This window comes from Cuculus canorus, chromosome 26 (assembly GCF_017976375.1).
Source record: "Cuculus canorus isolate bCucCan1 chromosome 26, bCucCan1.pri, whole genome shotgun sequence".
NCBI classification, from domain to species: Eukaryota; Metazoa; Chordata; class Aves; order Cuculiformes; family Cuculidae; genus Cuculus; species Cuculus canorus.
In genome coordinates, this window is record NC_071426.1 from 219313 (window position 1) to 243002 (window position 23690).

The 23690-nt window shown below is 55.5% G+C and overlaps 4 protein-coding genes across 7 annotated transcripts in view; 1 reads left to right on the forward strand and 3 right to left on the reverse strand.

The window, feature by feature from the left end:
* Nucleotides 1-1710: 1710 nt before the first annotated feature.
* Nucleotides 1711-7375, reverse strand: FGF17 (fibroblast growth factor 17). 2 transcript variants are annotated; one of them, XM_009571413.2, is made up of 4 exons: nucleotides 7272-7375; nucleotides 4455-4632; nucleotides 3027-3133; nucleotides 1711-2696 (listed from the first exon to the last, which is right to left on the reverse strand). In XM_009571413.2, exons 1-4 carry the CDS (start codon nucleotides 7290-7292, stop codon nucleotides 2400-2402), a joined length of 603 nt encoding a protein of 200 aa, XP_009569708.1. In that variant the 5' UTR covers nucleotides 7293-7375; the 3' UTR covers nucleotides 1711-2399. The 2 variants fall into 2 exon arrangements, with proteins under 2 accessions (XP_009569708.1, XP_053944966.1); XM_054088991.1 differs by having other exon boundaries at nucleotides 4455-4599; nucleotides 7272-7338.
* Nucleotides 7376-9813: 2438 nt separating this feature from the next.
* On the reverse strand, nucleotides 9814-12481 carry NPM2 (nucleophosmin/nucleoplasmin 2). 3 transcript variants are annotated; one of them, XM_054089000.1, is made up of 10 exons: nucleotides 12436-12481; nucleotides 11916-11998; nucleotides 11729-11814; nucleotides 11087-11206; nucleotides 10919-11012; nucleotides 10712-10848; nucleotides 10456-10481; nucleotides 10309-10348; nucleotides 10024-10093; nucleotides 9814-9858 (listed from the first exon to the last, which is right to left on the reverse strand). In XM_054089000.1, the coding sequence occupies exons 1-9, from the start codon at nucleotides 12462-12464 to the stop codon at nucleotides 10049-10051; spliced, it is 660 nt and encodes a 219-aa protein (XP_053944975.1). In that variant the 5' UTR covers nucleotides 12465-12481; the 3' UTR covers nucleotides 9814-9858; nucleotides 10024-10048. The 3 variants fall into 3 exon arrangements, with proteins under 3 accessions (XP_053944975.1, XP_053944974.1, XP_009569752.2); XM_054088999.1 differs by having other exon boundaries at nucleotides 10456-10484; XM_009571457.2 differs by lacking the exon at nucleotides 12436-12481 and adding an exon at nucleotides 12106-12208 and having other exon boundaries at nucleotides 10456-10484.
* A 78-nt stretch (nucleotides 12482-12559) lies between these two features.
* PBDC1 (polysaccharide biosynthesis domain containing 1) lies at nucleotides 12560-15116 on the forward strand. Its single transcript, XM_054088862.1, has 6 exons — nucleotides 12560-12600; nucleotides 12709-12774; nucleotides 13685-13744; nucleotides 14104-14244; nucleotides 14331-14442; nucleotides 14871-15116. Exons 1-6 carry the CDS (start codon nucleotides 12577-12579, stop codon nucleotides 14990-14992), a joined length of 525 nt encoding a protein of 174 aa, XP_053944837.1. The 5' UTR covers nucleotides 12560-12576; the 3' UTR covers nucleotides 14993-15116.
* A 925-nt stretch (nucleotides 15117-16041) lies between these two features.
* XPO7 (exportin 7) overlaps nucleotides 16042-23690 on the reverse strand; it is a 48127-nt gene continuing 40478 nt past the window's right edge. The window contains exons 22-28 of the mRNA XM_054088863.1: nucleotides 22621-22703; nucleotides 21459-21673; nucleotides 19923-20061; nucleotides 19377-19537; nucleotides 18083-18181; nucleotides 17639-17766; nucleotides 16042-17419 (exon numbers count right to left, since the gene is read on the reverse strand). Coding sequence (XP_053944838.1) covers nucleotides 17326-17419; nucleotides 17639-17766; nucleotides 18083-18181; nucleotides 19377-19537; nucleotides 19923-20061; nucleotides 21459-21673; nucleotides 22621-22703 — 919 coding nt within the window. The 3' untranslated portion in view covers nucleotides 16042-17325. The remainder of the gene's footprint in view (nucleotides 17420-17638; nucleotides 17767-18082; nucleotides 18182-19376; nucleotides 19538-19922; nucleotides 20062-21458; nucleotides 21674-22620; nucleotides 22704-23690) is intronic.

Genomic DNA, 23690 nt, shown 5'->3' on the forward strand with positions numbered 1-23690 from the left:
ATCCCAAGGCCATGGGAGAGTGCCGCTTTGGGAAAGGCTGGGCATGCTGGGGCGAGACACCCTCCAGTGCACATTCTGCACAGAAGACATTCCTGTCCTCAACTCCGTTCCCCGCCCCAGGTCTCACCTCAAAAACCAAGAAAGAAGCAGTGTGAGGAAGTTGGGTTTTTTTCTCTTTTCCCCAGCCATAATTAAAAAGGACTCACCCTTCTGAGCCCTTTCTATCCAGGGAGGTCGAGAAGAAAGAGAGGGGAGGAAGGGGAAAAAACCTGAAAGAAAAGAGAGGAAGGGCTTGGGAAAGAAAAGAGAAGAGGGAGGGGGAAAGGGACAGGGAAAAATGAAAGTGGAGATTACACAAAGGGAACTCCTCTACCTTTGAAGCTTTGGCTAAATTGGGGAGGGGGCGGCGGGGTTAGGGAGGGTCCGGACCCAGTCGGCTTCTTTCTCAAAGCCGTCTCCTTTCAAGAATGTCTCAAATTCCTGCGGAAACAAGGAGCTGGGATTGTGGGGGAGAAGGAAACGGGAGGGGGCAGAAAAAATTACCCCGGCCGCTCGACTAATTCCTGCCTGCCACACCTGGGTAGGCAGCACCGGGCGCATTGTTCGCCTGTAATTGCTGGGTGTTGCATTTCTCTTCTGCTTTAAAGCTTCATTTAACCCAAACTGTTATAATTTTCTCCCCGCTGCCCCCACCCTCAGCAATGCCCCCCATCCCACATTATGCCGGTGGGGCTTGGTAGGGGATCGGTGAGCCCCGGTTTAGGGGATTACATCCTCCCCGCCGTCCAGCTGCCACCTCCCAGGGCATTGTCAGAGGGGAAAGCAATTATGGGCAGAGTGGGACGGCACAGGCTGGGGTCAGTGAGATCAGGACTGGAGGGGGACAGCCTGGCTGGTGGTCACTGCAGAGTGGGCAAACAGATGGCCCTGGGATGGAGAAGCAGTGGGTACCGCTCTGTGTACCACGCCAGAGTGATGTCCTGGTCACCAGGATGCAGCAGACACCACCAAGATCTAGATCATGGTGAGACAACCAAGGATGAGGACCTGGGGAGTCTTCTACATTGGCCACTTTCATCCTCTTGCTGTGCAACATCCCTCCCTGAGCATCAGGTCTTGCACTCTTGTTGGATGGGGACACTGCATGCCAAGGAGGAGCAGTGGGTACCACACTGTTCAGCAAGATGCAGACACCCTCAGGACAAAGACACAACCAGGGGACCCAGGTAATCTCCTACACTGGCCACTTTCATCCTCCTGCCATGCAGCATCCCTCCCTGAGCATCAGATCCTTGCACCCTTGGTGGGTGAGGGCACCCTGTGCCAAGGGGCAGCACTGGGTACCACACCACAGTGATGCCCTGGTCACCAGGATGCAGCAGACATCCCCAGGACACAGAACAGGGGGTCACAGCCAGGGATGAGTACACAAGGAAGCTCCTACATTGTCCACCTTCTTCCTCCTGCCATGCACCCTCTCTCCCTGAGCATAGGGTGGGGACACGCCTTGCTAAGGAGAAGCTGGGTGTCCCCATTTCAGCAGGCAGAGCCTGCGTCAAAGCCTGGGAATAAAAACTCCCCCAGGCCTCATCAATCTAGGCACTTGCTTTTATTTGCCTCAGGGTTTCCTCCTTTACACAAATCAACTCCAAAATCTAACTGTTTAGGCCTAAAACTGACTCAAAGGAAACAGCAGAGCACATAAAAACACACAAACAAGCAATCAAAACCAATAAAAGTCACTTAAAGGCAGTTTCTCTTTGGCCAGGGGATCCTGGTGGGCACCGACGCGTATCCCCACACTGCCAGCGCCCCAGTGCCACCGGGGGCAGGGCACAGACCTTCCCCTCCAATAAATAATGGAGATCCCACTGCTGCAGGGATACAAGTCCTGATTCAGGCGCTTGCATGCCCAGACATCCCCTGCCTCCCCACTGGAGCAGCACAGAGAGACGGACAGACCAGCAGCCCCCACTCTCCATCACCTGGCTCTCCCCTCACAAGGATGGGCAGAGCAACCCACTGGCACGGGGCTGTGGACAGGCTCTCCATTGTGCTCTGTAGGGACCATCCTGCAGTCTCACAGCCAGTCCCATCCGGCACCGAGAGGTGTCTGCAAGGATGGGGATGTCTATGAGGATGGGAACGTGGCCAGAGGTCACAGCCCTCGGTGGCACAGGGATGAGTCTCCGAGGGGTTGCAAAGAGGAGCAGAGGTGAATGTGGGTACCACAGGATGCTCCAGGGATGAAGGGACCCCACCAAAGCGTGTGTCCCCAGCAGGAGTATAAAAATGGAGCATCTTTAGAGAAAGAAGAGTGGAAGAAACAGTGCTGGAAGGTGCCAGGAGAAGGGGCAGAGTCTGCTGAGGCTGAAGGAGGTCAGGGGGGAGTCTGGGCATTACGTGCGTGGGCGAGGGGCGTGGGTGCGTCGGGTTCTGCGCGTCGGGGAGGACGAGCTGACGAACTCAAATTGCTTCTGCTGCTCGGCATTGTTGGGGAAAGGCAGCTGCCCACGGTAGAGGCGCTTGATGAAGTGGGCTTCACGCTGGTTCTGTCGGCTGCGGGAGGCTTTGCGGGGCCGCCCTTTGCGGGTGAAGGCCATGTACCAGCCCTCGTAGCGGGCGTTTCGGAAAGCTGTGTAGTTGTTCTCCAGAACAATCTCCGTGAAGATGCAGTCCTTGCTCTTGCCGTTGGGCTGTGGGAGGAAGATAAGGGGACTTAGTGGCCACAGGGATGAGGATGGGGACTTGAGGATGGGACCCACCAGATGCTGCCACCTCCCAACCCAATCCCTAACACCCCCAAGCCCAATCCCTGCTGAGTGCCCCGTGGCATCCACCCCAGTGCACCAGGACCAGATCCCCAAGGGCTTCTCCTGGCAGAACAAGCAGCTTATGGAGTGCAGGAACCACCACAGCCCCTGTGACTGGGGATCCGGGGACCAGCAAGGATGAGGACCCAGCTCCAGCTGCTCAGCAGGATTCCCTGGCTGAGCTCCAGGGATCATGGAGGGGTTGGGACTCACTTTCCCGATGAGCTTGCCCCTCTTGCTCATGCAAATGTACTTCTTGCTCTCAGCTCCCTTGATGCGGACACGGCTCCCAAAGGTGTCTGTCTCCACAATAAGCTTGGCTGTGAGGAAGGAAGCAACAGAGAATTGTCCAGTGGGGGCTACAGCACCCCCAGAAGCTACCACAACCCAAAGCACCCCTGTCTCACCCCCCAGCATCCCTCCCTTCCCATCACTGGTGCAGCCAAGAGGGTAGCGAGCCCCACAGCTGGAGCAGGATAGCCCTTGCACAGAGGTGCTCCCAGTTATGATGCTAAAAGGCTTTTGTTAAAACCCAACAGAGTCAAACCGGGCATTTGATGAAGGCACTAGGGAGAGAAACAACCCCTTCCTCCCCACTGAGCATCTGCATTGTCAGAGATTCAATGGGTTCTCCGGCGCTAGACGGAGTCCAGCACGCGGCGGGTTCATTATCCTCGTCCTCATTGTTTCTCCACCACACAGAGGTGGCTGCAAAGGTTGGGAGCTGACACTGAAACCAATGACCCCAGTGGGTCCAGAGCTCCTTGCAGCCCTTGGCCAAATCACAGGGAGACCTGGAAAGGTGGGGAATCAGCCTTGCTGGTCACTGGGCTTTCGGGATGCTGGGGATGCCAGGATGGCCTTTGCAAGGCTGTGATGCCCATCACAATAGTGTTAGGTCTGCAGGTCCCGTGGGGAAAGAGATGTGGCCGGGGTGGGCTGCCCATGCTGCCGACCACCTATGGGTATTTAAGGGGCTGAGATCAGGATGAGCCGATTCTTCCCTGGGAAATGTTGAGCGTCTCCTGCTGGGAGGAGATTATAAAGCAAAGGCTCCAAAAATAGGGCTCTGACTGCTGCACAGTATCGGAGAAATGCAGGATTTTGGAAATTTTGAGGTCAAGGCTGGGTAGTTATGACTCATGGGAGTTATTTTCAGGTTCAGGGAGGTGAAACCAGCCAGCTGGGGCACTTCACCTTTCAGAGAATCCTGGAATGGTTTGGTTTGGAAGGGACCTCAAAGCCTATCCAGTCCCACCCCCTGCCATGGGCAGGGACACCTCCCACTGGATCAGGGGCTCCAAACCCCATCCAACCTGGCCTTGAACACCTCCAGGGATGGGGGAGCCACCACTGCTCTGGGCAACCTGGGCCAGGGCCTCCCCACCCTCACAGGAAAATATTTCTTCCCAAGACCTCATCTCAATCTCCCCTCTTTCACCTTAACACCGTTCCTCCTCATCCTGTCCCTACCCTCCCTGATCCAGAGCTCCTCCCCAGTGTTCCTGGAGCCCCTTTCCATACGGGAAGCTGCCCTAAGTCTTACAGGATTCTTCTGGGATGAGCCACTTCCCAGATCTTGGTGACCCCATCAGCCCCAGGCTGTGGATAAACCCCTCTGAGGAGCTGCTGGCCCCTTACCGAACTTGTTGCCATCCTCTGCAGTGGCGGTGATCCTTTTGCCATTCACCTGGACATGCTTGCCGCTGGTCCGGCTGTAGAGCTGGTACTCCCTGATCTGCCGTCGGCTCAGCTGGTCGGTCATGGCACCCTGGTCCCTCACGTACTGGTTAAAATTAGGAGACGGTTGATTCTCCCCCTTTGTTTACAAAGGGAAAAATTAAAATCAATTTGTTTTGGACAGCTGACGGAAAGGGGATGGAGCAGGGAGCCTGTTTGGCCCCGGGGGACCAAGATCCACCCACAAGGGAGAACCCCCAGCCATCCCATGGCAACGGGGTTGGAACTGCATGATCTTTAGGGTCCCTTCCAACACAAAGCATTCTATGATCTCCAGCAAAGCTGGTCCCCTTGGAACAAGTAATCAAGGCACCGAGCAGATGCTTGAACCGAAGAACGGGTGGCATTGTGGGCAGGGAGAGGCAGAGACACTGCTTTGCACCCTATGGATGAGGAGGATGCAGGAAGGATGTTCTCCTCCAGGCATGGCCAACCATTCCCTTGGGAGCGGGATCAAGCTGCTGCTCCCAACTGTGTCCTGGGGCCAGATGGGTGCTCAGCAGCATCTTCTGCTCAGGCAGCACCATCTGCTCCAGAGATGCAAGGGCTGAGCTTGCACAACATGCACTGGGTCCCCTGGGGGGCGTAAGACCCACCTAAAACTAGGGTGGGCATCCCAGGAACAGACCTGTCCCCTCCTGGTCCAGCCTGAGCTGGAGGAATACGACACTTTGTGGAGCTTAAACACCTGGGTGGCTTATGCTAACGGGGCAGCAGAGCCACACAAGGGTTATTGTATGGTGAACAACAGCTAATTAGTGCAGATGAGCAGGGGAGAGGAAGATTAGTGCTGGTGGTCACCCCCCCATCCCCACATGCACCTGAAGACAAGACTTGGTTTAATCCTGGTGCAAGTGGGGAACTTGGAGGAGCGCTGCAGCCGACCAAGGTGCCCAAGGGATGCCAGTCCCAGCTGGCCCAGCCCAAAAACCTGCTCTAGAAGGGCTGTGGGGACATGCTCTGAGGTGGAACACCTCCCGCTGCTCCTGGATGAGCTTTTGAGAAGCATTTGGGGTCTGACTGCCCTGTTTCGGGTGTGTGGGACCTGCTGTCCTGCATCCCCTAGGCTGCGACATCACCTGAAGCACAGCCCCAAGGGAGCTCATGCCAAGGGGAGCAATGGGATAGTGGGGGGCACTGCTCACCCCCCAGCTCCCCACAACCTTTGTGTGTGCCTGGGGACTCATTTCCTGCTGAGATCTACTTTAAAGCCTTTGGGGCTGGTCGAGGAGGTGGCCCCTCTCCATCAAAGGCAGTTCCCTTCCCTTCTCATTTTCAAAGAAATAAAAGCATTTACCTTGGGAAAAAAGAAGAAGAAGAAGAAAAAGGGTCCTGAGCTCATATTAAAGCTGCTGGGGCTGGGTTTTGTTCAGGCTCTGGAGCAGAGGGTGCTGATATGGAACAGTGCATTTTAATAGTCGCTGCCTTTCTAAAGCGCACAAAAAGGGATGGTGCAGCCGGAGAGGACTCGGGGCGGGGGGAGAGAAGGGAAGGGGGTGTCAAACAACCTGGCGGTGGGACCCAGAACACGGTCTGCCCCATTAACCCCCTCGGCTGCCAGCCTCGGCACGCGTGAGGGCATAGTCCAGCTCCGAGCGCTCAAGGCTGATGGACTTGGGCACGTCCCGCTGCTAGCAAGGCTACAAGAAATGCATTGCCTGCCCCGGGAGGGCTTCCCCACTGACCTTGTTCAGGCCCTCCAGCCCCAGGCAGATGGAAAAACGAAGGGGTCCAAGGAGGATGTACCTCCCCATGGCAGATACCCCAGTGCCAGATGCTCCATTGCAGCCCCTGAGGCTGGTGTGATGGGCACAGGCAGCTCCGATGGGGACTGGTCTCTGTGGCAACCTCACAGCATCCTTCCCTTGCCCAGATCTGGGTCTGCTTGGAGTGGGCACGCACTGACCCCCTCCTTGGCCACTGGGGAAACCCCCCGCCAGAGCAAAAAGAAAGCAAACAGCTCTCTTGGCAGGTGCCTTCACCAGCTCTGATTCCTGGGAGCACCTTCATAGCATCCTTCCCCTGTTCAGAGCTGGGTCCACTTGGGGTGCATGCACTGGCCCTCTTGGCCACCACGAAAGCCCCCGCCAGAGCAAAAGGACATCCCCAAAGCAATCATATTGCTTGGTGGGTTGTGGAACGGGTGCCTTTTCCAGCTCCAGAAGGGACCATTCCTCATGGGTGCCTTCACAGCATCCCATTGGGGTGGGCACGCATCAGTCCCCTCCTCAGCCAACAGAAAAGCCCTGGCCAGCCAAGAAGGACATCTCTGAAGTAAATAGCTTGCTCGGAGGATTGCAGAACGGGTGTTTTCACCAGCTCTGATGGGGACCCATCCCTGCGAGCGCCTTCACAGCATCTTCCCCCTGCCTGGAGCCGGGTACCACTTGGGGTGGGCATATATCCACCCCCTTGGCCACAAGGAGAGCCCTCACCAGACCAAAGAACATCCCCAAAGCAATCAGCTCACTCAGTGGGTGCCTTTGCCAGCTCTGGTGTGGACACCCCTGTGGCACCTTCACGGCATCCTCCCCCTGCCTGGAACTGGAAACCACTTGGGGTGGGCATGCATCCACCTCCTTAGCCACCAGGAAAGCTCCCACCAAAGCCAAAGGACATTCCCAAAGCAAACAGCTCTCTCTGTGGGTTGCAGAGTGGGTGACTTCACCCATCCCAGCTCCGCGGTGCAGCCACGGTCAGTAAAACATGTCCACGTACCTGGGTCTGACAGGAGAACATGAGGAGCTGGAAACATCTGCAGCGAGAGACAAGAGAGAAACAGGGTGTTTTGTTCGGGATGAGTTGTTTTCTCTTCCCCCCCCCCTCCTTCCACCCCTGCAAGGAATAACGGCGCTAAGAATAAACTCCTGATAAACTCGGGTGGCAAAGAATTGCACCAAGCAGCACGCGCGGGGCTTACATGGAGAGGTTCTGCAGGCTGATGGGCTGCATGGTGCTCGCTGAAGCCTCCCAGACACCGGCATCAACCAAAGGCACGGCCGCGAGCTCTGCAAACCTGCCCTCCCTCACTGCCGGCACATCCCCACCGGGGCAGGGAAAGCCAAGGAGCAGCCTGTCCCCTCCTTCCTCAGGCAATCCCTGAGCTCGGGGTGGGCGAGGGAAGAACCAGGTGAAGCCCAAGCGTCAATGAGCCCACATGCGATGCCAATGTCTCTGGAGCAGCTGCGACGATGGAGCATGGGGGAAGCAGCTGGGGTTGGATCTTTTCCTCCTCTGGCCCTGAGGGCTGCACGTCCTACGCCTTGGGGGCATCCAGATCCATGCTGTCCACTTTGTCCCCACCCCATCAGCCTCTTGTCCTTGGGTCAGTCTTCGGTTTGTGTCTCCTTTGAGATGTGGCTAGCAGGAAAGGCGGCTGAGGGCACGACAGGGCTGCCCACCACCCAGGGGAGCACCCGCAGCCCTTCGCTCCATCGAGCCGGTGGCCTCTTCCCCACCCCCAGCCCGGGACGGGATGCGGGTGGGCGAAGCAGGGATGTGGCAGCCTTTAAAGGTGAGGAGAACTCTGCCAAGAGGGGCTGAACCTCTCCTGGGCACTTCAGAGGGAAGCAGGATCGGATCTAGCAGGGGTCAGGGTGGGAGGAGGGGATGGGGGAGGTGGGGAGGAGGAGGCTCTGATGCTCAGGGTGTCCCCAGCAAAAGCCCTTCATCCTCTCAAAGGATGGTGGGGCGCAGTGACAGGACAAGCTGCTGGAGGAGATGGGCCAGGCCTCGGGGACAGCACAAATGCTTTTGGCACCCCTCTTTTCACCTGGTCCATGCATCATGCAGAGAAAAGCACCATCGTGCTTTTTAATCCACTGGGGACCCTCCAATACCCCCCAACAGCTCCCCTCTTTCTCCATTAGGAGGCTGTGAAGTCCTCCATGGTCCATTTGCTCTGCCACGGAGGCACTAAGTGCCTTTTAAATATCCTGGCAGGTAGCTGGGGGGATACCCCGGGGGGTACAACCCCCCATGGGGTGGCCCAGATGCAGGGCTTGGTAGAGAAACCACTTGCTACCACACTTGTGCCTCAGTTTCCCCACCAGTGCAAGGAGGGGCATCAAGCCCTACAGGGAAAGTCAGGATGGAGATCAGCAGGGTACCCACACCTGCATCTGCAGGAGGGTGGAGGGCCTGATTCAGTGTTAACGACCCCAATTAGACCATCCCTGCTGCCTTCTCCCCTCCTGGGCCAGGAATTCAGCCCAAACCACATTTTGCACAAGCAAAGCGCTACATTCCCCAGCTTAGGGTTCTCCTTCCACACCGCAGGATTTGGGGTCCCCCCCAGTTCCCCAGGGATGGGACATCCCTGGGGAACTGGGGGGGACCCCAAATCTGTGGGGATGGGCAAGCACTCTCTCTGTCCTATTCCTGGGACACCAGATCCCATGGGGACCTGGGAGCACCCCCCTCCCCCACCTCCCTGTCCCGTCCCCAGGGCTCAGCGTCCCTCAGGAAGAGAGAGGGATGCTCCTCAGTCCCTCAAGATGATTGATGGCCATTGAGCCATCATCACTCCCCATGTCCCTCCCCAGATGTGGGGCAGGGGGTCTCAGGGACCCGTCAGCACAGCAGCAGGGGGGGCTGCCTTGCACAAGCAGCCCCTGCAGGGTGAGGAAAGGCTGAAGGGACAGGGCTGTCTGTCAAAGCTCTCTGCGTGTGGCCCCCACAGACCAGAGGTCCCCGTTCCCCCCATCCCAAATGGGGCACCTCACTCCCCACAGGCAGGACAGACCTGGCCCCAGGTCTCCCCTGCAGCCATCCCAGGGTCTCAGCCCCCCTCCTCCCTCCACCATCCCAGTATCTCAGCTCTCCCCCTCCCCACCCCACACCTGGAGCAGAGTAAAGGCTATGGTTGTGGGGGGCTCTGGAGCCAATCTGAGGCACAGCGGTGTGTGTGTGTGTCCCCGCGTTCCCGAGGGGCGCTGGACCCTCCACAAATACCTACTGCCTGCAGACCAAGGCCAGGTCAATGGGTTATAATCATCTCCCTGCTGCTCCCTAATCCCTCTTTGTCTCCTATTCACAAGGAACACTTGTTACTCTGAGCCTGACGGTTGGGAGGGGGCTGCCTGTGGCCCCTCCATCCCACGGGAGAGGATGCTGCCAAGGCAGGAGGCACACGCGTGCCAGGACAGGGGACACAAAGCTCCTCGCAGCCCTGAAGGGAGGCAGGAGCAGCCCCTGGCCAGGTTGGAAGATGCCCCCATAGCCCCACGGCGAGCCAGGAGTGCAAAATATCCTTTTATTGGGGAAGGGCAACAGCAAAGCAGCAGGTTTCCATGCTCTTCTGCATCTGGAAAGGAAGGAGAAAGAATCTTGGATGTAAGCAGCTCCTGCGGTGGAAAGGGGAGGGCAGTCAGGTCCTGCCCAGCCCCACTCAGCCATGGGATGGGGGCACCCACAGTCCCTCTCCCAGCCCCATGGGGACCCTTGCACCTGGTCACCCCATCACACATACGTGGCCGGGTTCCATCACAGCACCGTTACTTCTTTACTGCCCCCTTCCTGCCCCGGCCAGGTCCTTGCCCCTGCAGGGATGATGCCATGGGTGAGGACACCAGGAACACCAAGCCCCCAGGAGAGCCTGGTTCTGGTATCTCCCCCATTTCTGGGTTCAGCAGCCCCATCAACATCACCCACTGAGCCCTTTCCCTCCCCAGCAGCTCCCAGTCCCCATCAAACCCCCACACCTGGCTGGGATGGGGCAGCCAAGAGATGCAGAGGAACCCCAGCTAGGTCCTACCTTGCTGAGAAAGGGATCTTCAGGGGAGATGTTCTTCCTGCTTCAGAGAGGAGGAGAAGGCTGGGATTAGGGGTGCAGGGTCCCAGCAGAGGGAGATCCCTGCTCTGTGGCAGGTCTGGTGTTTTTCTTTCCCTCCATGGTACTCACAGCTCATCCTCTTTCTCCAGCCTCCTCTTCTAGGGAGAGAGAGAAGATGTAGGTGACAGGGCCAGGCACACACAGGCAGGACAGGGACTCACGATGGAGCCCGTCACTCTTCCTTCTCATGGAGAGCGGTTTGGGGCTTGGTGAGAGCAAGGAGCAGCCCATTCCAAAGACCAGCACATGGAGAAGGTCCCAGCAGAGGAGGCTGTATTCCCAGAGACCCCATCACACATGGCATACCCAGCCAAGGGGAAGTTACCTTGGCAGCATTGCCCTTCTTGGCAACTTGGCCCTTGGGGGACTTCTCAAGGGACTCCTCTACTGGCTCCTCTTCCTCAGTATCCTCCTCTTCTTCTTCTTCTTCCTCCTCCTCATTCCAGGACAGGTCAGACACCACTGCAGGAGAGGCCAACTGAGCTCCTGCTCCCAGGGAGCGATGACGGGGCAGTGGCATTCTAGGACTTACTGGAGACATGCTGCCCACTGAGGTAGACGGGACCAGAGCCAGCTCGCAGGTGGAAGGTGACTGGAAGTGTGAGCTCCATTCCCACCAGGGTGGCCTGAAAGAGAGGTGGGTAGCCCTCCATAAGCAGTAACCTTCTCCTCAGGGCAGCCCACCACCCTGGGCACTCACCATGGGGAGCACGGAGGGCTTCAGCGTGGCGAGGGGCATCGGGACACGAGCACTGCTCTCCTCAGCTGGCAGGATCTCCACCACGTGGAACTCATCCCGGGCCATCTCGCCCAGGCAGATCTATAGGGAGCAAGAACATCCCCACCATGAGTATTGTGTCCAGTTCTGGAATCCCCAACTTAAGAAAGATATAGAGCTATTAGAATGGGTCCAGAGGAGGCCACGGAGATGATCTTAGGGCTGGAGCACCTCTGCTATGAGGCCAGGCTGAGAGTTGGGGTTGTTCAGCCTGAAGAAGGCTCTGGGAAGACCTTAGAGCAGCTTCCAGTACCAAAAGGGGCTCCAGGAAAGCTGGGGAGGGGCTTTTTACAAGGGCCTAGAGTGACAGGATGAGGGGGAAGATTTAGATTGGACATTAGGAAGAAATTCTTCACTATGAGGATGGGGAGGCCCAGAGCAGTGGTGGCTGCCCCATCTCTGGAGGTTGGATGGGGTTTGGAGCCCCTAATGCAGTGGGAGGTGTCCCTGCCCATGGCAGGGAGTGGGACTGGATGGGCTTTGAGGTTGCTTCCAACACAAACCATTCCATGACAGTATGGCATCCAGACACCCCTTACCTAGGTGGGACACAGGACCACTTACCGTCCTCAGGGCCAGCTGCTGCTCACAGTTCCCCTCCTCCAACACCTGGAAGGTGTAGGAATCATGCTCGCTGCTCAGCTCACACCCTGTGGACAGGGAGGTGTCTGAGCAGGACTGCTCCCGGTTGGGGGGGGGACAAGGGAGGGGGTGCAGCCCTCAGCCCTAAAGGCGGGGACCCAGTGCTCACCACAGATCAAGGACACTGGCTTCTCAGATTTGCTGCCAAGGCCAGTACTGTCGGTGAGGGACATGGCTCTGGGATCCCTTGACCTGGGGGGCACAGAGAGGAGGCTCTACAGAGTCTTCCAGCCCTATACACGCCCCCCCCCTTCCCAGCAGCTGGGAGAGGTCACTATGGTGCCCCCCCAACACCTCACCCTCAGAGGCGACCCACTCAGAGTAGAAAACTCCCCCCTGGACACCAGAGTTAAGGATCAAGCTCCAAACACAGCAGTACCCGCCCACCCCCAGGCAGTTTATAGAGGCAGAAAACACTCCCCGCCCACCTAATCAGCCCCCTGGCCCCTTCCCTCTTAAAGGGCAATTAAATCCCCAGGTAAGGGTGTGGGGGTGTCTGTGTGCCTCATGTGTCCCAGTGCCACCCACGTCCTACGCGCTTCTGTGCTCCCCCCATGTCCCAGTGTTTCCTCCCCAGTCTCCCTGTTCCCCCCTCCCCGTGTCCTGGTATCTGTCCCCATTCACCCCACCTCGTGTCCCCTGTGCCCCACGTGTTCATGTGCTCCTCAAGTCCCCCTCCCCATGTCCCTGTCCCCCAATGTCCCTGTCGTCCCCCCCGTGCTCCCCTGTCCCCCCATGTCCCTCCCCCTGTCCCTCCCCTGGGCGGGGCGATGCTGGCGATGGCGGCGGCGCTGGTGGGGTTGGTGGGGCTGGGGTTGGTGGGGGGGAGAGGCCCGTTCCTGTCCCCCATTACCTGTCCCTTGACCCCCTCCCACCGTCCCCTGACCCCCCTGTCCCCGCAGGGACCCCGCGAGGCGGCGGCGGCAGCGCGAGCCCTGGCGGCTCCGGCAGAGGCTTTCGGGAATGATGTGAGATGGAGGGGGTCCCAGATTTGGGGGGGGTCCCAGTCCTGGGGGGGAGGGTGTCCCAGTCCTGGGGAAGGGGTCCTAATCCTAAGGGGGGGCCCCAGTCGTAGAGGAGGGGGTCCCAGTCCAAGGGGAGGGGGTTCCGGTCCTAGGGGCAAGTCCCCGTTCTAAGGGAGGGATCCCAATCCTGAGGGGGGGTCCCAGTCCTAGGGGAGGGGGTCCCAGTCCAAGGGGAGGGGTCCCAATCCTGGGGGAGGAGGTCCCAGCCTTGGGGGGGGGGAGGGCAGTCCTAGGGGAGAGGGTCCCAATCCTAGGGAGAGGGTTCCAGCCTTGGGGGTTCCTGGTCCAGGGAGGGAGGGGCAGCCTTGGGAGGGGGGTCCCACCCTTTGGGGGGGTCCCAGTCCTAGGGGGTCCTGGTCCAGCGAGGCAGGGGGGGCAGCCTTGGGAGAGGGAGGTCCCATTCCTGGTGGAGGGGGTTCCAGCCTTAAGCGGGGGGCATCCTTGGGGTTCCCAGTCATAGGAGGTCCCAGCCTTGGAGGGGGGAATCCCTGTCCTAGAAGGGAGGGCAGCCTTGGGGGGTCCCAGTCCAGGGGGTTCCCAGCCTTGGTGGTGGAAAGCTTTGGGGGATTCCTGGTCCAGGGGGAGGGGAGGCAGCCTTGGGAGTCCCCATCACCGAGGGGGTGTCACCCCCCAGAGGAGGGTCCTGCATGGATGGGGCACTTAGGACTTCACAGCTCCGTGGCATCACCCATGAACCCCCATGGTGACTGGGCTGGGGTCTGTCTGGCTACAGCCCCCACCCCACCCCAAGCCATCCCCATTCCCCCCCCCCCCCCTTCCCCCCCTCCCTGAGAGGAAAAAGGGACTGTTTTGGGGACCCCAGCCCTGCCTGACCACGCTCCTGCCTCTGCAGCCCCGTGTAGAGCTGGCTTGGGCCATGAAGGCCCACCAGCACGCCCAGGTCTACTTCAACGTGAGTCTCGGAGGGGGTTGAGGTGTGGTGGTGGGCTTCTAGGGGGGCTGTCAGAGTGATGAGGGGCTCAAGGTGCTGGTGGGATTGTAGGGGAGTATCAGAGTGGTGCGGGGCTCAAGATGGTGGTGGTGGGCTTCTGGGGGGGTATTGGGGTAATGAGGAGCTCAAGGTGGTGGTAGTGGGCTTCTAGGGGGGTGTCAGGGTGATGAGGGGCTCCAGGTGGTGGTGGTGGGCTTCTAGGGGGATTATCAGGGTGATGAGGGGCTCAAGGTGGTGGTGGTGGGCTTGTAGGGGAGTATCAGGGTGGTGGTGGGGCTCACAGGAGGGATCCTGGTTAATTCTTCTGTCTGTCCACGTAGCTCATCTCCTCTGTCGATCCCAAATTCCTCAACCTCACCAAGGCTGATGACCAGATCTACAACGACTTCAGGAAAACCTTCCAGGATCTCAAAGTCGACATGCTCGACCCAGAAGAGCTGAAATCAGAACCTGCCAAGGAGGTGGGTGGGGAGCAAGGGGGGCACATGCAGATTCTCCTGTCCTGTCTCTCACCAAGCTCCAGCAATGCCGATGCTTCTCTTCCCAGAAGTGGCGCCCGTTCTGCCTGCGGTTTGAGGGGGTGGTGGAGGATTTCAACTATGGCACCCTGCTCCGCCTGGACTGCCGCAAGGACTACACTGAGGAGAACACCATCTTTGGTGAGCCAGGACATCACAGCTTGGGAAGCCATGGTGCACACTGGAGCTGGCACTGGTCTGGCACAGCTCGAGAAGACACAGTGCACACTGGAGCTGGCACTGATCCGGCACAGCTCGAGAAGCCATGGTGCATGCTGGAGCTGGCACTTATCCGGCACAGCTCGAGAAGCCATGGTGCATGCTGGAGCACCAAACCAGCGCCCGGCACAACTTGGAAAGCCACGTTGTGGCCTATAGCCAGCACCATCCAGCACGGCTCAGAATGCTATGATCCAGCTGGAGGCAGCACCGATTGGGCACGGCTTGGAAAGCCACAGTGTGGGCTGGAGCCAGCATGGACCCACCCCACTAGAAAAGGGGTGCACGAGGCTCTGGGAAAGCCAAACCCATGAATCTGCTTTTTAATTCTTCCCTCTCCCGTCTTTTAGCCACCAGAATCCAGTTTTTCGCCATCGAAATCGCTCGGAATAGGGAGGGCTGGAACAGTGTTGTCTACAACAGTGCGAGGGAGCCGGCAGCGGACACAGCGGAGGAACCAGTGTCAGGGTGAGGATGGGACGAGCTCACCAGGCACTGAGCTGAAGGGCAGGGGGAGAGTGGGGTTGTTCCTGCCTTCCCTGCTCCTCCAAGCTCAGATTCCATTTGCAGATTGTAAATAAATGTTTTAAACTGAATTCCTCGTGGTGCGGGTGTCGGGTTCTGGAGAGCAGTCTAAAAAGCTAAGGGAGGATTGCTGAATCTGCTTGGGTTTGGCCCAAGTATGATCCATCCACACAAATCATGGAATGGATTGAGTTGGAAGGGACCTCAAAGCCCATTCAGTTCCACCCCTGCCATGGACAAGGATACCTCCCACTGGATCAGGGGCTCCAAGCCCCATCCAACCTGGCCTTGAACACCTCCAGGGATGGGGCAGCCACCACTTGAGGGCAGCGAGGCTGGGCGAAGGGTCTGGAGCGCAGGGGTGCTGGAAGCAGCAGAGGGAACTGGGATTGTTTAGCCTGGAGGCTGAAGGGAGACCTCATCACTCATAAAAGGAGGTTGTGGTGAGGTAAGTGCTGGGCTCTTCTCCCAAGCAACAAGTGGCTAGGACAAGAGGAAATGGCCTCAAGTTGCACCAGGGGAAGTTTAGATGGGATAGTAGGGAAAACTTCGCTGAGAGAGTGGTAAAGCCTTGGACCAGGCTGCCCAGGGCAGTGCTGGAGTCTCCATCCCTGGAGGGGCTCAAAGAACATGTAGACGCGGCACTTTGGGACGTGGTTTAGCAGGGACGGTGGGGTTGGGCTGATGGTTGGATGAGCTTAGAGATCTTTTCCAACCTTAACAATTCTCCCAGTGCCTCACCACCCTCCCAGTAAAAATATACGAGAACCAAATATGCCTTTGGAAGATCCTTTGGGCGAGTGTGAGGCGCGGGCACTGATGTGGAGGCAGATACGGCTCAGTAGAAACCATTGAAGTTTTATTTGCAGTCACAATGCTTACACTGTATGCAGCAAACACCCTTACAAGTCAACCAGCAATCTGCTCACGCGAAAAAAAGGACCCAACACACGATCGATCGCCTGGAAAGAAAAAACAAACAAACAGAAAAAGAAAAAAAAAGAGAAAAAGAAAAGGGGAAATAAAATAAAATTAAAAGAGTTAAGGTGGTGTCTGGGAAAGAAATTGAAGCCCTAAGGACAGGACTGAGTGGCTGTAGGTAGAGCTGAGCAAGGGGATGCACACGACTAGCAGCAACGATAGTGGGTAAAGTACAAGGCAAAGAGGTTCCCTCCCCCCTCAGCTTTCCTCTGGGAGTCAATTTTTAATCCAAAACATTAATTACGGTGCCTTAGGAGAAAGTGGAATCATTTTCAAGGGGTGTTTAAGTACTTCATGCTAAGCAAACCTTGTTATTAAGAATCCTTCCGCGGTCCTGCTGCGAGGTCCCGGGGAAGGTCCCACACGCACTCCCTGCTCTGCTGAAATGGGGTGAAAAAGGAAGATAAAAGGAGAAGGCAGAGAGGAAGCGAGTACCACTGGGCACCCACAGGCGGGAAGGAAGGATGGAGGGTCCTGCCAGAAGCGGGTTGACAAGGGGACGGTGGGGAAAGGAGAGAGACACCCACGAGCAAGCACGAACGAGAGCACGCGGCATGGCTTCGAGTTCCTAATAACAAGGGCGAGGCGGGAAGGGGGGAGAAGTCGTGATTTCAAGGGGGCTTAATAAGAAAAAATATACATTTGGAACTTTACAATGCTTCTTTTTTTTGTTGTTGATTTTTTTGTCTTTTTCTTTTCTTGCTTCTCTCTACACTTTGTCACTAAATAAATCTCTGCACTTTCACACACCCACCCCTCGCCCAAGTAAAGCTTCAGGCCCTGTAGGACACGCTTTCCTCGCTCGCATTCGCAACCCTCACGCCAGCACCGCTGCACCAGGACTCGGTAAAAATGTCAATCACGCTTATTTTTTTTCGTGTGTTTTTTTTTTTTTCTATTTTTTTGTGCTGTTTTTTTTTTTTTTAAACTGAGTCAATATAAACCTTGTTCAAAATGTTATGAAAAAATGTACATGTTTATACAAGGCAGGGCTGCAGCAGAGCGCTGGCGTTCCACGCGGATATTCGGGTAGGGAGACGCTGGATTCTTGCACCTGGCTTTTATGCCCTTCCACCCCCTCCCACGGAAACAGAAGCACCCTGCCCCGCTGAGCTCAACAACCCCTCCTGTTCCCTCCTCCCTCAGGACGTGGAGTATGGCCCAAAGTGAGCGCCGCAAATCCAGCCCCTGGGGAAGAGCAGGGATTTAGAAAGGCCCTCTTTTCTTTCCATCGGAAACGGTAACCCCTCTGGGCCAGGCCAAAGAGATGCTGCTCTGTACAGGTGGAGTTGGGAGACGTCAGCTCATCATATCATTGCTGTTCACGCCGTAGGTGGAGTTCTTCATGGAGTCATTCACCTCTCGCCGGAACGCCGACAGGTTCTGTGTAAACCTGAGGAAGAGGAAGTAGAACAGCAGGTCAGGGCATGTTCCTTCCCATGTTTCACTCTCCATGAGGATCACAGACCCTCCTAAGCCTCTGCATAAAGCTGTGGGCTTGGAACATCACGGAGCCTGGGACTTGGAACGGAGCTCAGCCCCACGTTGTGGGACACGACTCAAGCTCATCACGGGATGGGGCTCAGCCCCACAGTCTCTGGCCCATACTGACCTGTCCCTGTTCTTGGTTAGGAGGTTGCGTTCGATGCCTTCCATGAGGTTCTCAAAGCAGAGATGCATTGCCTGCTGTTTCTCCGGAGGCTGGCTGTTCACTATACTGTTCCTCAAGTCAGAGAAATACTAGGGGAGATAAGGGAAGGATGGGTTGATTTTCAGATGAGTTAACTTTCAAGGTGGGTGAATTTTCAGATGGCTTTGGGACAGGGCATGCGTGACAGGCTCTCAAGAAGAAGGAGGAAACGCATTACAGCTCTCCTAGTTAACTTATAGTGCCTAGGCTGCTGCGGGGAAGGGCTGGACACCCTTCCCTCCACACAACCTCTCCAGTTCTGGTCTCCCAACCACCTGCCCACTCTGCTCCCTTCGACCCAAAGGCTCCAGCAGCGCTCCAGCCCTGACGGCTCCTCTGCCTGCACCAGGAGGGTGGGATGTTTACCTTTTCATTGAGCAGTATCAAGCCAAGTAGAGGCCGGGACATTGACCACTGGTTCCTGCAGTCCTCAAAAATGATGATGTTCAGCACTGTTGACAACATCTAGGAGAGGGAAAGTGAGGTTTAAACTTGGCCCTTCCACACATGCTGTCTCATTGTCACTTAAACAAAGTAATAGCAAGCACTGGTCTCTTCTCCCAAGGAATAAGTGGTAGAATGAGAGGAAATGGACTCAAGTTGTGCCAGAGGAGGTTTAGATTGGATACTAGGAAAGAGTTCTTTACTGGAAAAGTGGTGAAGCATTGGACCAGGCTGCCCAGGGCAGTGGTGGAGTCTCCATCCCTGGAGGGGTTTAAAGAATGTGCAGCTGTGGCACTTCAGGACGTGGTTTAGCAGGCACGGTGGGGTTGGACTGACTTGGACTGGATGAGCTTAGAGGTCTTTTCCAACCTTAATGATTCTGAGTCTGTGTTTAAATGCAGAAAGCATGGGCTGTAATGCCCTGGGGAGCTTCCTCTGATCCACACTAGTGCTGTCTGTGCTCCCTTCCACCACGCTCCTTAGGCTAAAGCCAGTATCTAACCTGGCTGGCTTGGAAGATTCAGTTTCTCTTTTCAACCTCAGAAAACACAGCTTCTAATAAAAAAAAAAAAAAAGCCATCTTGACTTTACATTTGATTCGCCAGCAAGGGTGGAACAACATTCCCAGCTTTCACGTGGGAGTCATGCTGATGCTTTGACAAGCACCAGCGAGAAAGGTTGGAGGAAGCTGTCAGAAAGGCAAGAAGTGCTGCTGTTTCAAGCAGCACAGCCAGACGAGAGGCACATGGAAGCGTTTTGCTCTACGGTATGGATGTTTGGAGACCAACACAGGGCCCCCTGGAGCACCAAAACCTGTCTGAGCAGGATATTCTGTCATTAGGGAACCATCTCTGTGGCCTCCACTGGACTTGTTCCAATGGTTCCATGTCTTCATGCTGGAGATTCCAGAACTGGACACAGGACTCCAGGTGGGGTCTCATTAAAACAGAGTAGAGGGGGAGAATCACCTCTTTTTGGCTACTTCCCTTCCTATTTGAAATGCAAAAATGGCGTTTCTTGCACGCACAGCTTTGAATCACACCCATCATACAAGGAACGTGTGTGAGAGACACAATACTAGCAGCAACCCCTTTTTCCTGCGGAAAGCCCCAGGCTCTGGAGCAGGGAGCACGCAGCCTCCGTATGACATCACACAAAGAGAATTCTAGGCTCATTGTGCCGTGCCACAACAAGGTCCTACGTCTTTGGTCCTCACCTGCTGAATCATCTCTGGGTGCTGCTGCATGATGTGCAGGAACCGGTCGCTCTCCTGGGTCAGCGGTGTGGTCCTCTTCTTGGTGCTGCGGGAGAGTTGCTTGAAGAGATAGGTGACGATGTGGTCCAGACAGGAGCAGCAGCCTGTGCAAACCATGGTGTCTGCAAGAGGGGAAAGGGGGAGATATTTGGTACTGCCAGCATTTCCTTTGCTCAGACTCCCCAGGTAATGTCAGTCTTTTTAAGGACCCTACAAGGAAGAACCACCTAACCCTGAACGGGTCAGCTCCTTCCTCCTGGATATATTCACCACCTCCAACGTTCCAGCTTTAAGAAAGGTGAAACTCCTCCATCTATTCATGAAGTATAGCTTTATTTATTCATTAGCCTGAAATAGCCTGGTTTAAAGCATCCAAAAATCTTTCCCCACTTCCAAGCGGCATAGAGGAGGAACTGGATGGGCTTTAAGGTCCCTTCCAACTCGAACCATCCTACAATTCTATGAAATCCAAGCCCAAAAAGGACAACAGAGAACAGAAGTGATTACCTAGTGCAGTGAGGCCTTCTGAAATGGAAGAGAGAATATACATGATTACATGAGGCTCCAGACTGGCTATAAAGTTCATGTGGTCCTGGGTGAGAACTTCCAGCAAGGAATAGTATGACTGGCTGAGCTTGGGATAATCCTGCAGAGAGAGAGACTGTTAAGATCTCGTGGGCAGCCTGTAACCATCAGCTTTCTGCTAGACCCAACCCATTCATTAATCACCTGAAACAGCTTACAGAATCTCCTGGAAAGAGAACAAACTGATCTCTCTCACAGAATAACTTAATGAGCCAACATATTTCCTTCTCCTCGACCAAGAGCTTCCCAAACAGGCTCCAGGCCCAGCAAATTCTCAGCACTGTTCTATCGAACCATCTTTCTACACTGCTTAGCGCTTTTCAACACGGCAAGTGCTGGTTGACTAAGGGAAGTGCTGGAGATGCAGAGATAGCACTGGCTCTCCAGGTGTCCACACAGAGTGCCAGACCACATCAAAATCATGAGAGAGTTGGGGTTGTTCAGCCTGGAGAAGGCTCCAGGGAGACATTAGGGCAGCTTCCAGTACTGAAAGGGGCTCCAGAAAGCTGGGGAAGGGCTCTCGATCAGGGAGTGCAGGGACAGGACAAAGGGAACGGTTTGAAGCTGCAAGAGGGGAGATTGAGATGAGATCTTAGGGAGAAATGTTTTCCTGTGAGGGTGGGGACCCAGAGCAGTGGTGGCTGCCCCATCCCTGGAGGAGTTCAAGGCCAGGTTGGATGGGACTTGGAGCAACCTGATCCAGTGGGAGGTGTCCCTGCCCATGGCAGGGCGTGGCACTGGATGGGCTTTAAGGTCACTTCCCACCCAAACCATTCCATGATGCTATGATTCTATTTTAAATTAAGAACGTGCCAAATGCAGTCACAGAGATGGCAAGAACCTCTTTCAGGGCCTGCTATAATAATAAGTCAGATAAGAGTTGGGAGGAATACATGCTGCCCTCTCTCCTTGATATTTTGCCAAAGGACTGTGCCGATCAGCTTTCAAAGCTCTGCCACAAAAGGTCTGGATAGCAGCAAGACTCTGGAGGTGGATGCCTTCAGCAAGCAGCTTGCGCTGTAACTGCTGATGCATTGAGATCTCTGCCCACAGGCAATTCAAGGAAGAACAATTCTTCACTCGCAGGAAGTGTTTTTCAGGTAGAGAAGCAAATATTTTGGTAATTGCTTTGCTGAGATCTGAAGAGCTGAGTGGTGGGGCTGCCCTGCAGGCCCTGGGGTGGTGAGGTTACAGCCTTCAGGCAGGACCTGCTGCTGCACCTTCCAGGAGCTGTAATTTCTGCTGTAGGCCTGTACCTATAGCTGGGGCTCCAAGAAGTGGAAGGGGACTTGGAACTGGATGGGCTTTAAGGTCCCTTTCAACCCAAACCATTCTATGACTCTGTAAGTGGCACGCGTTCACTGGTCTCTGTGATTAAAGTTCTCCTTTCCCATATAATCTTCCAACCCTGTCTTTCCTGGCTGTGTGTTACACTGTTCTTCAGAGGTGTGGGCTTACCAGAAGGTCACTGTGAGGGATGGAAAGCAGAAGCTTGATAAAAGTTTGCAAGGCATTGTCCAGTGCATCGTCCCCGTAGAGACGGAAGACCCCAAAGTTGACGTAGCTCCCGCTCAGTGCAGCCTTCAGCATAGAGAAGCAGATGGAAATCCCCTTGAGCTTCAAGGCATAGACTTGATCCTTTGGGACCTCCCCAAGCGTTAGGATACGATTTCCTGCACGAGCATAGAAGTGAAAACAGTATTTCAGCAACCACATCCAAACCCTTTCTCCCCCAGGGTGCAGGAAAAAAAGCAAAGCCACAAGGAGCTATTGAGAAGTCAGCCACAAGCACCTAAGATGCATTGACCAGCTGAAGGTTGGGGAACCCGTTACAAGGACTCCATATGAGGAACAGGCTGAGAGAGTTGGGGTTGTTCAGCCTGGAGAAGGCTCCAGGGGGATCTTAGAGCAGCTTCCAGTACTGAAAGGGGCTGTAGGAAAGCTGAGGAGGGCCTCTTGATCAAGGAGGGCAGGGACAGAACGAGGAGGAATGGTTTTGGGCTGAAAGAGGGGAGATTGAGATGAGATCTTAGGGAGAAATGTTCTCCTGTGAGGGTGAGGAGGCCCTGGCCCAGGCTGCCCAGAGCAGTGGTGGCTGCCCCATCCCTGGAGGTGCTGAAGGCCAGGTTGGATGGGGCTTGGAGCCCCTGATCCAGTGGGAGGTTTTGGAACTGTCTGGGCTTTGAGGTCCCTTTCCAATCCAAATCATTGTTTGATTCTATGAAGTTACAAGCACAGCTCTACTAGGAACACAAGCACATGGAATTCTTCTGTGGAAACGGGATAGCGTAAGGACTGGATTGCTGTTCACTTCCTTCCCAGGTCTGCCCGTGTCGCCTCGCCTGCTCACAAGGGGCTCAGGCTTGGTTCCTGCTCATGGCTGACATTTCCTTCCTTATTTGCATGGCAAACACCCTGCCCCTCTGCTGGTTTGCCCACCACCACTCCAGGCAGAAGCATCTCCCTGTATCTAAACATGCATTCAGCAAGAGATTTGGCACTGCTCTGCAGCCCGGACTCGCTCCCTGAGCTGGCAGGTACCCCAGCCCACCCTCTCCAAGCAAGCGGAGGAGTCAAAGGCAGAGCAAGCCTGCCTGGATCCCACCTGCTGGATACTCACCATAAGTAGTTATCATTTTACTCGTTTCTCGGAAAAGCAGGATGCCGTTCGGTGAGGACACATCGAACTGCAGCCGCTGAGATCTAATGGAAAGATAAGAGATTAAATCAGACCTTAAACATACCTGGGAGTAAAACCAAAGCTCATTCTGCAGCAGCTCCATGTGCTGCTGCATATGGAACTCCTGGCATTGAACAAAATGCCCTGGTCTGGTAGAAAATACTGCTGTTCATTACCAAAGCCAAGCAGGACATGGCCACTTAGGGAAAGACAAGCTCTGCTGTCACACAAGAAAGGGCCTGTATTTCACAGCCGTTAGGAATATTACAAGATCGAGGCTGGAAATTTTGTCTTGGCAATAGTCACTAGGCTACTGTACACAAAAACAGCGAGCATCTTGGAAGCAGCATTGTAGTGCAGGCTGACTGGCTCCTATTCATAACGCAACCGAGCATTCAGAGCTTGGCATTTTCTGCCTTCCAGTGAATAGATCTTACAGTTGAAGAGCAGCAAGTTGTCCAGTTTGCCTCTGAAATCAATGAGTGGATGTATTCCAGTGGGGATTGTCCTACTGCAAAGATGCCACTTGCTTGTGGCAAACAGTCTGGCACTATAGATTCTCCAGAACTCTGAACTGACTGCGCCTGAACCTCCTGTCCCTTCCACTCGGCTGTAACAACGGTTCCTTCCTACAGGGTCGTGTTCTGCTGGCTGCAGAGCCAGAGCAACAACTTGGCAACCTTCCACTGCCAGATTAGAGAGCTTCTGAATTATCTGAATAGCCTGAGCTACCTCTCGGTTAGCAAAAAGAGCTGATGCTCTAAAGCAAAAGTGGTCACCTGGCTGCTGGACAGAACAGCGCTCATTTTAAACATAGGTTTGAAAACTGAACATGAATTGCCTGCCTCTGTCTTACAGTGCTGCCCTTGGAAGCAGACGCTGAACAAATTCAGTGTTTATTGATCACGTCTCTTGGTCTGAGTCACAACACGGCTGGTATCTGAGTTAACAGATGTTACTTCCTCATTTTTCAGCTCCCCCTGCCCCCCGGCGGCCTTTATAGCATAGAC